The sequence below is a fragment of the Pagrus major genome, chromosome 14 (assembly GCF_040436345.1).
Source record: "Pagrus major chromosome 14, Pma_NU_1.0".
Classification (NCBI taxonomy): Eukaryota; Metazoa; Chordata; class Actinopteri; order Spariformes; family Sparidae; genus Pagrus; species Pagrus major.
Genome location: NC_133228.1, coordinates 7,942,178 through 7,952,360, shown reverse-complemented (window position 1 = coordinate 7,952,360; position 10,183 = coordinate 7,942,178). Strand labels below are relative to the sequence as shown.

Sequence of the window (10,183 nt, the reverse complement as noted above, 5' to 3'; positions counted from 1 at the left end):
GAAACAGTAATGAATAAACAGTTGAAATGGCTAACTGAAATAAGCCTCATGAATAAGTGTACGAAGTAGTAAGCATAACGTAAATGATTAACTGTTGAAGCAGCTAAAAGTGATGGATTAACAGTTGAAATAGTTAGCTAAAACTAGTTAAAATGTGTATGGAGTTTGCTAAAAGTTATGGATAAACAGTTAAAATAGGCTAGTTAAAAGTAACTTTACTTTTAGCTGACTAGTCTATTTCTATCCTTTAGGATACACTGATGATGATAGCTAGAAGTTATGGAAGAACATTTGAAACAGCTAGCTAACAGTAAAAGATAAACTGTTGAAACAGCTAAAAGTTATGGATAAACAGTTCTTTCTTCTAATAGTATAAAACATGAAAAACCTGTCACCTATTGGGAGCTATCTGTTATTCAGTAAGTAGTGATATTAATTAAATTCATTCGAACATGTACCATTCAAAACATAAGAAAACAAGACGACATATTAGTGCTGCTGATCAGCAAACATTCACTACATACCTGTTCAAAATGATGCAAATCAGGTGTTGGATTAAAGGCTCCATGGTCGTTGATGAAGAAAACACCCTTATCCTAATTTAATTTACATTTTCTTTTACAATTTTACACCATGAGCTCCAAAATGTCAATCCACAGACAGGAAACTACGTGAGTGTTGCATTCAGGGAAAATTAGGAAACCTTAGTTGCTCTTGCATGACCAAACCACATGAAAAATAATTTAACCTCTTTACCTTTTGGTCACTTAAAAGGAAAAAATAAACACACACAGCTCCATAGTATACAACACGACATTCATTCATTTACTTTAAAAGATTGAGGGATTCCCACAGTACAACATATGACAAAAAAGTATGTCCAATGTGTTACATTTGGCTTTTTCTATATCTCCTACCTACGACTCTAAACCACTGCTATCTTATCAGTTACTCTAAAACTATCAACTGAGCTTTCAAACTCTCTCTCTCTTACATCTCCTGAAGGGTTTCTGTCCAGAACAAGAAATATAAATGCTCTTTTTTGTCCAGCATCTATCAACTACCAGTTTATTGAGGTTCTTAACCATATTATATCAGGATAAAACTCCTAGTTACCATCTGTCACGGGGCAGAAAAATGACCTTCAGTTATGATATCACTCCAGTCATGGTTCTGTGTCTCAAAAGATTTTAGTGTGGACACAGAAAACACAACTAAACAAACAGCTGATGTTCCACTCTGTGCTCAATTGACAAAATAGATAAATAGATACATTTTAAAACAGAAAAACTATAAAAGAATTACTGCACTATAATGATTACCAGTTTAAAGCTGCAAATGCCAGTGAGAGGTAGTTGTTTAAAAACTGTATGAATTTACCTTCCTGTCAAGCTGTGAGTTTGCTCATTGATTCATCACTAAATGGAATACTTTAGCCCACTTGAAGTCTAATTAATTAATAATAATTAATAATAAAATCATTTGAAAAGAATTGGTACGGTATCACATATGTAGGAATGACTTTTGAAGAGTATCATCATAAACCAATAGTCGTAGATTGGTTCAGTACTTCTTGTGTGATGGAGTGGACAGAGGCTCAATCAGAAGATGAGACATTTAAAGCTGCATTTAGCAATTTTGTGACCACTAGGGGGCAGAAATACACACAGAAACTCTCTAAAGCACAGCCCTGGTGCACCATTGCTATATAAAGTTGTTTTAGGAAATTAAATATTCCTGTTTTAGTCTCCACCAACTTGTGAGAGAATATAAGTGTTAAGTCCCTTTATAACCCCAAAAAGCAAGGAGAACAACAGACTTTGGGAGGATCATCCATTGACCAGCTGGCATTGCTATGCATCTGATCTATTGGTTGCCAAAAAACTTCCAGGCAAAGTGAATCAAGCCCAGACAGTTTTTAATTTACCCTCACCTCATCTGGTGCCAAAAGATAAATGTAGGTCTACAATTAGAGAAGCCTACAGGAAGAAACAAGCGCAACAGATTGTGATGAATATGATGTTCATTAACAAAAGAATTTCAACATCGGTTCTTGGAGGATAATCTGTTGCATCTGACTGCTTGCAATGTCACATTCTAACAAGCACAGGAACCTGCTTCAGCCTTGTATGTTTGTTGATTTCTGAGGATTTTTCTTTTTGCCAGGTCATTTTATATAGGCCAAAGAATTAAATAAAAAGAACAGATCAATGAGATAAAAGCAAACAGACCACACAACATGTGATGATCTTTTCATAATCCATTTAACAATCACCTATTGAGAACTACACCAGCCCAGTATGGTAAGGATCAGGTTAAGACGGACATTTCTCTTCTTGAATGACAGAAACCAGTATAACGCCACTACCACAATTTCCGTGTCCTGAAGTCCATGTTAATGCATTTACGGTCCGTCACTTATCCTTAGTCCTAACTGTGCAGACAGATGTTGGGTTTTGTTACAAGCTGCCTCTGAAACAGTAATGAAGTTCTACATGTCGACGTGTCAACACAATAACAAGAACTGAATGGTATTCCAAGATGGCTTCCATCCATTTCACTGGAAGTTGCTTATGCAAAACATCTGATGTCACAGATGGCCAGCAATACACACTGACAGCAGGACTGAAACTTTCACAACCAACTGTGGTTAAATTTAACTGAATTAAATTGGTCGAAAATGTAATTGCCAAACACAAGATATTTAACTTTTATTAATGTTAGCGACCTCTACATTAATGTTTCTATTAGAGAAGGCAGCATGATTTTTTGGTTCACTAACAAGTTGATTATCTTGAGTGTTCCAATATTTAGTGTAGGCACAAAACATGGTTCGTAAAAATGACTTAAATTCCTACGGACACACAACTGTGAGTTTTGACAGTCTGCCTGGACCGGCTTCACTCTATAATATAGGACTAACGGCACTGAGTGAGTGAGAGCTGTGAATACCCAACTGTTGAAATAGCAAGCAACATAGCACGCTAGGCTAATTAGCTTCCATATCCTGAGTTAAACACTAGTCAGCTTAGCTTGCTGTTAGCTTCGACCTCTGAATGAAACATGTGGTTAATAGCACAATGGGTCCTCCTTCCTAGGGTGACCATCTCCCAAGAAATGTAGGATATTCCCAAATTACGGAATACAGCACTGATTCTCTCTCTCATGAACACACTGACAACAGACCTGCCTGTTAATAAACCCTCCTCTACTTCCACTCAAAACACAATCATGCGCGTCTAGCTAGCAAGGATAGCTATAAGTTAACATTAGCAGGGTTGTCGAGGTTAGCACACTGTATACTAGCTAAAATAAAATAAAATGCTCTTGCAAGAGGATGATGTACCTGTTTATTCTTTAACTCTGTTGCTGAATGCTTTCTCCCTCAATCCAGTGACTACTAAAAAATATTTTCAAAAGGGCTCGTCCTGAGGAATGGACCAGAGCTATTAGCAAAACAGAGTACCCAGAAACTGGAGAAAACTATGTAAAAGCCCAACAGTTGATTAGTTGTCCAATAAATTTGTTTAAAATATTTCCAGGTTTCGACAAGTGTTGTTGTGGCAGCAAAAGCAGCGAGAGGTTCACGAAGGGTTAGCTAGCAATGAGGAGAGATTCATTGCTAGCTATAGGCAGAAGCATTGACAGCATTATAGACTGTTCAGTTATTTATTGATCTCAAAGTAGCCTAACTTGGCAATTGGAGTATTAATAGTGGAGCACCTTAAATATGTATTATTAAATAATTAATTAAGGAAAGTATAGGGCAGACCAGATGGAAAAAAACTTCTTGTGTTAATGATCAGAAGTCCGTACTACAGACGTTGTCCCCAACAACACCACCAGATCCCAAATGTCGGTCAAGATATGCCCAGAGAACTGCTCAAAAGCAGAAAAGACCTAGTTTCAACTAACATAAAAAGAAAATCCAGTTGGACTGTAACATACAAATGCTAATTTAATTAGTATGCTAATAAGTCATTACCAACTTTACAGTAATAGACCAGATAGCATGTTAGCTAGCTCAATACAAAAGCCAGAAGAAGAAGTAGTGTTTCTTGATATCTGAAGATTTCCAACATGGCAGGCAGAGGTTGAGTGACACCAGTAGGTTCTTTTATACAAGATACATCTCTTCTTTTTGAATGTTAGCAACCGAGATTTATTACTTACCTCCAGGAATGTCAGAGTGTACAGTCTGGTATAAATACTTGCTTTGCTAAAACTGTAGCATGAAGTGAGTGGCATACAACAGTGTGCCGCATTGGCATGTGCATCCTACCATCCAATATGTAGGGCAGGGTGTAGAGAAACAACACCGGCAGCTGTGTAATGACTTACAATACAACTTTAGTCAAATCTGACATTGATTCAAAGTGATTCCTGAATTCTACGGAGTAAAGATCACCTGTACCACAGTCAAGGGTGTAAAGACAATGATTTGCTCCTCTACAAGGCTCACGTGTGCTTTCAGTGCCATGTATTGAAAAGTACAGAAAATGTGGAATGTTGTAGCTGCTACAAATTATGTCAAAAACAAAAATACATAAAGAGCATTAGCACATAAAGCAGGAAAAATCAGACAGTCCCCAGCCCCAGAAATGAGCCACAATGTCCATCAATCTGTTTGTGTTGAATCTGTCCATTTGTTAATAGTCCTTTCTGTATCTCCAGTTTTTTCCAGGTTCTTGTAATATTCATGTGTTCAGCCTAATACAGTAATTATTGCTTGTCTACGCTATGAAGCAAGTCTGCCTCGCTAAGTAATTTATTTTTACCAAAAAGTAAAAATTATAACACTTCATCAGGTGAACAGTCGGTACGAGGAGGAACAACACACGGACACCCATTCAACCACTGAGACCAGTTAAGTCAAATTTGTTCAAAATGATGCTGTGTTTTCCTTTTTTTAATCACAGCACTACTGCGTCACACACACTAGGACACAAAAGACACAGGCAGAGACATTCACGGACCAAATCACCCGAGCAACATGTTCTCCAGTCCCGAAGCCCAGCTGACGCACCCCGACACATGTGCGTTTGACATGTCACACCGCTGTGTGTCTCGAAGTCTCATTTTCACTTCTGGGCGACGGGGGAACCTTCCTGGTGAACTGGCTGAAGCTGGCGGCCCTACACCTCGCCCTCGGCCCTTCTCCTCCTCTGTCACCAGCCAGGCCCTGCTGCGTTGGACCCGGGGGTAGAGTACTGTAGCGCCCCGGGATCGGGGGCGCCTGGCCCGGGTGGAGCACGTGGCTGCCCGGTTGGAGGGTGGCATCCTTGGAGAAGAGGCTCTGGATGAGCTGGAATTTTTCCTTCTCTTCCCGCAAGAAGACGTCAACCAAGAGCTTCTTCTCCCGTTTGAGCTGCTCCACGATGGTTTTGGGAACGTCAGGAATCACCCAGGCAACCACGAGGCTGAGGAACATCACCAGATTCTGGAGTACGGAGAGAAGAGTAGAAGAGTGACAAAGGGGGAGATGGATCGAAGACAAATGAAGAAAGATGGCTGGTGGTAATGGTAATCATGATTTAAGTGTTCGAACCACAATTCCCATAATTTGGGGGCTTTGGGGGATGTAACCACAATCTAATTTTGCCATATTCATGTGGTTTCAGAATAATAGGGTTAAATAGTTCTTGTCTGGAAAAATTCACATGAATGCATCCCGAGACGCATTCTAGTACAGACACCTATCACTGTATTCATCTGATGCTGAAGAAAACTTCAAGTTCTGGAGTTATGAGTGCCTTATTTCTATTATTTATACGCAATGCTGGCATGCTCCGGTCCCTTTCACCTCAAAGTGTATCTTTGCCTCATATGTCTCGTACCATGCACTGGATTTCTTGGACTCTGAAGGACATTTGGTAGACACATTAACTAGGCGTGCAGGAAGACAGAGGAAAGAGCTGTTTATCAAAAAAACTGGTCGCTAAATTAACAGAGGCATCTGTTCGTTATGAAGGACTGGCCCACACGTAAGCACAAACAATTAGTTTGTCTTTTTATGATACAAATCTGTTAGAGTCAACTTCAGAACACCACAAAAATGGGCCGCCGACATATGAAACCTATCAGTGGAAAGCACAGTGTGTACATTTTGCTAGACTGCAGATTGCCTGATGTGTTGGAAAAATACTAACCACTTGTATGCACCTGTTAAAGACTAATTAACATAGACATAAACATAACAAGAATCACTTTATAAACTGAACTCAATGAGCTCATACCTGGAACAGGATGACGAAAGCCAGTCTTGCAGCCAGGACACACCAGTACTGTTTGGAGAAGGTGTAGGCGTCCGAAGCCCAGGGGGGTTCCCTGTAGTCTTTATACCTAGAGACAAAACTCACATGAATGTAGCGTGGATACTAAAAATGGAACACAAATTTCTCTGGTTTCTTTTTTTTTTAATCAGTTGGTGTCATGGAGTATTTGATTTGATCATTATTTGATCATTTCCTTTTTATCCATTGTTTAGGAAGTGTTTCTGTCGGTGGAGCTCATGCTTAACCCGGTTAAGGCTGTACCCACTGTAATGTTTTTGGTTGGTCATTTCCTGTTTAGTTTTGTAGATTATTTCCCTGTGTGTCATGTTTTACTTTCCACTTCATGTCTTTGTCTGTTTTCCTGCCCTTTTCTGTGTACACCTGTGTTCATTTGCTCCTCAATCCTTATGTATTTTAATCTGTTTTTCTTCTACACTTCGTTGGTTCGTCTGTTTTCCTACATCTCTTGTGTTCCTGTGCCTGCTCCCTGGTCCTTGTCTGTCCTTGCAGTTCCTGCTTTGTTCTTCATGGCTTCTGATTTGTCTTCAGTTTTGTATTTCTCTTTAGTTTTTTCCTTGAACTTTCCTTCCTTGCCTTCCTTTTGTTATTTGCATTTTGGACCTTGGATATCAGCTCATCATTATAGCTTGCTTTTTTTGCCCAACCTGTCTGGCTCTGTGTTTGCTTTTTTGATAAAGTGTGATAAAACACTGGTTTACACAGAAAAAGGGGCAGGAAAACAGACAAAGACAGGAGGTGGAAAGTAAAACATGACACACAAGGATCTAATCTACAAAAATTAAACAGGAAATGACTAAAAACCAAAAACATAACAGGTTTAAATGTGAGCTCCACTGACAGAAACACAAACTTAAACAACAGGTAATCCAGGGAAGGCACCTCCCAGACTGTTTGACTGACAATTGACGAAACAAGATGATCACTTGGAGATGCACTGCAAAGTCCGTCTCAGACAAACTTTCCTCCTCCCCTGTTCCTCAAATGGTTACCTTGTGACCCGTACTGATTTATCCTTACCTGAGATCCAGCCTCATTAAAACACACTTCTCCTCCACTCAGCTTGCGTCTCGACTCAACGAGCAATAAACTTTATTAGGATTCCTTTCCTTTGTTTTCTTTGTAATAAACATCCTTTATTGTGCTGGTGAGACAAACAGCAGAAAACTGGAACCACATGTTGAGCTCAGGGAAGACGGCATTAAAATAAGGACAAGGAATCAGAGAGAGACAAGAGAGGAGAATAAGAAGGCAGACGAATGAAAGGAAAAGTTGAAACAAAAGTGAGAAATGACAGAAGGAAGGACAGAAAGAGAGAAAGACAGAGGTGAAGATTTGTTTTGTTTATAGCAGGCTTGTCAGATGAAACACGACCACTATGGGATTTATTTGACTGGGAAGGTTGAGGATATGGTGTCATCTGGTAAATCGCACACAGCAGCTGTATATCTGTTTTGGACCCATTTCGGTTCAAAGCTTGAGTGGGTGGAGGATGAGCCTGTCTTTAATTGTTTATTCATAAATAAGGGCATTATATCGGTTCTGTTGTTTTTTTATGCTTTGTGGTCTCCTTTAAGACTATTAATAAAATATTAGTTCAATATCGCTGAAAATGTCCTTAATCATCGCTGGCAGGCTGCTAGCGTGGACCAAGCCAGCTGGTCATGACTGACTCTTTTATTGGTGCATTAAGTGTACAGACTACAGATTGGTGCAAAAGTTGCATTAGTCGACTATACAAGAGCCAAGAAAAATGAAAACAGGGTGTTGTAATGTAAAGTTCAACATTCACACAGTTTAGTAGCCATGCCTGCTGCTGCTGCTGCTGAATTGCCCAGTGCAAGGCAACCAGGATTGATCAGAAAACAAAGTAAAAAGGTAAAGTAAAAAGATCTCTACAATCACCAAAGTTTCCAGTTGGCCATCGAAGATCAGTGTTACCGATTCAATATCTGACCAAATGTTAAATACGTCACAATCTTTTCCCCCCTGTTCCTCAGTTGTAACATAAAGACGGTCTCATCCTCTTTTTTTTGTTATTTAGGATTGATTGCAGCCAATAGGAAACTGCTTGAAAACATAAAGAGGGTCTCACCCTCACGGTTTATTTATAATGTGACTTTCTGGATGCAGTCCGTCATTCACATGTGGAAACGTTAAGGAATACAGCAGGAATCAGTCAAAAAGATCTCCTCACAAAAACAGCCGGCTGAGTTGACATTAATGTTGGGTGGGGATGTGTAGTCTGTTACTGATTAAAAACCTGCTGCACATAGTCAGATCCATCAAAAACAATTGAAAAAGCAATGAACAGCAATACAGTTTTTTTTAAAAAAATATTAACTTATTACTACTTAAAATCTGAGGAGTCGAAAAATACATAACTCAGGTAATCATGGAAGTTGGGAGACTTTTATCAAACTGTGATTTTAATATGGGTATTCAAAGTAATCAATTTGTTTGTTTGCATGTTAATGCACTGTTTGATTCTGGACTGATGTCTGCACAAGCAGCAATGTCAGATTGTTTCAAGGACAAAGCTAGAGACAGGTGACAAAATAAAATTAAAAAAAACCTGAATAAATGAGTATAGAAACATACAGAATGCAGAGTCTTCCTCACAGGTGTACCGTCGTCTAATCAACTTGTGACATGTATAGCTACAATGGCAGCACTCAGTAGAGTGCATATCTCCGCCAAGGCCCAACTGTCCCTTTAAATTCTATCAAGCTTGATCCAATATCAAACTCAATAGCTCTGTATAGCTCTAAATCTAAAACCACCCATAACTGCTTAACAATAATTTAAGATCACCAGATCTGCATCAAATCGGACTCATACCAGCCACCTTAATGCCCCTGATTTTCTTCATCAAGATCCACAAATTACTCCCTGAATTTAATTGAATTGAATTTAATGAAAATGTCAAAACAATAAACAACAAGAAAATCTCGCAATGTTAAAGAAAGTGAGAGAAAATTCCAGCATCCGTCCCTTTATCTGGATACAAACCAAAAGTTAATGGGGTCTATTCCCGGCGGAGACTCATCTTTATCCATCTGTGTAATCCTGCTGACCAACCAACCGACAAACGGATACTGGTGAAAACATATCCTCCTTGGCAGAGGTATTTATGTTTTGCAGGCCCAGTTGATTCTGATTTGGTATCAAGATGGCCAGAGAAAAAGATCTAAGTGACTTTGACAGGGTTCACTGTTGGAGCACAGATGGCAGATGTTTGAACCACAAAGACTGCTCGGCCGCCTCGTGTTTCAATAGGAACAGTGACTGATGTGACCTTATCTGCATTTACATCTATGGCAAAGACATCAATGAAAAGGGTCGGAAATTGTGATTGACTGTGCACAATTGATGACGGTGATTCTTGTGTGATATGTGAGGAAAAACAGAAGATCCACTTATCCTCAGGTGACTCCAGCAACAGCCCGTTGACAATTACTTACAGAGGGATATTATAGAGGGGTTGCAGTACATAAACCCCCATTACAAAGAGGAATGCACATCTGAGAGTTGAATGGTGCAAAAATCTTAACCACAGATGATATTGGAAAATAGTCATATGGTCAGATTCTCGAATACACCAAGTAAACGGAGCAGGGCTGAATGCCTGACCTCTACAGTGAGGGGATCCTATGACCCTGTCATGCCTTTGGTGGCATTTTGCTGGTATGGTTTGGGTCCATTTGTCCCCTTACCACCCTGTGACTCTACTGGGAACATCTCTGTTACTGTTTTGTTCAATCCTCCACACGGCCTCATATCCCACTGGGGGCGTTTCAGGAATGGACTGCATGCCTGACTGATATTGTTCTACTTCTTCTGCTATGGTTGTTTAGCCTTTGTGGTTAAATCATTTCATTATTTGTTGG

At 39.5% G+C, this 10,183-nt stretch overlaps 1 protein-coding gene across 1 annotated transcript in view; it reads right to left on the bottom strand.

The window, feature by feature from the left end:
- Positions 1-5,050: 5,050 nt before the first annotated feature.
- The window catches only part of ano2b (anoctamin 2b), an 82,120-nt gene continuing 76,987 nt past the window's right edge, over positions 5,051-10,183 (bottom strand). The window contains exons 25-26 of the mRNA XM_073480668.1: positions 6,237-6,342; positions 5,051-5,440 (exon numbers count right to left, since the gene is read on the bottom strand). Coding sequence (XP_073336769.1) covers positions 5,051-5,440; positions 6,237-6,342 — 496 coding nt within the window. The remainder of the gene's footprint in view (positions 5,441-6,236; positions 6,343-10,183) is intronic.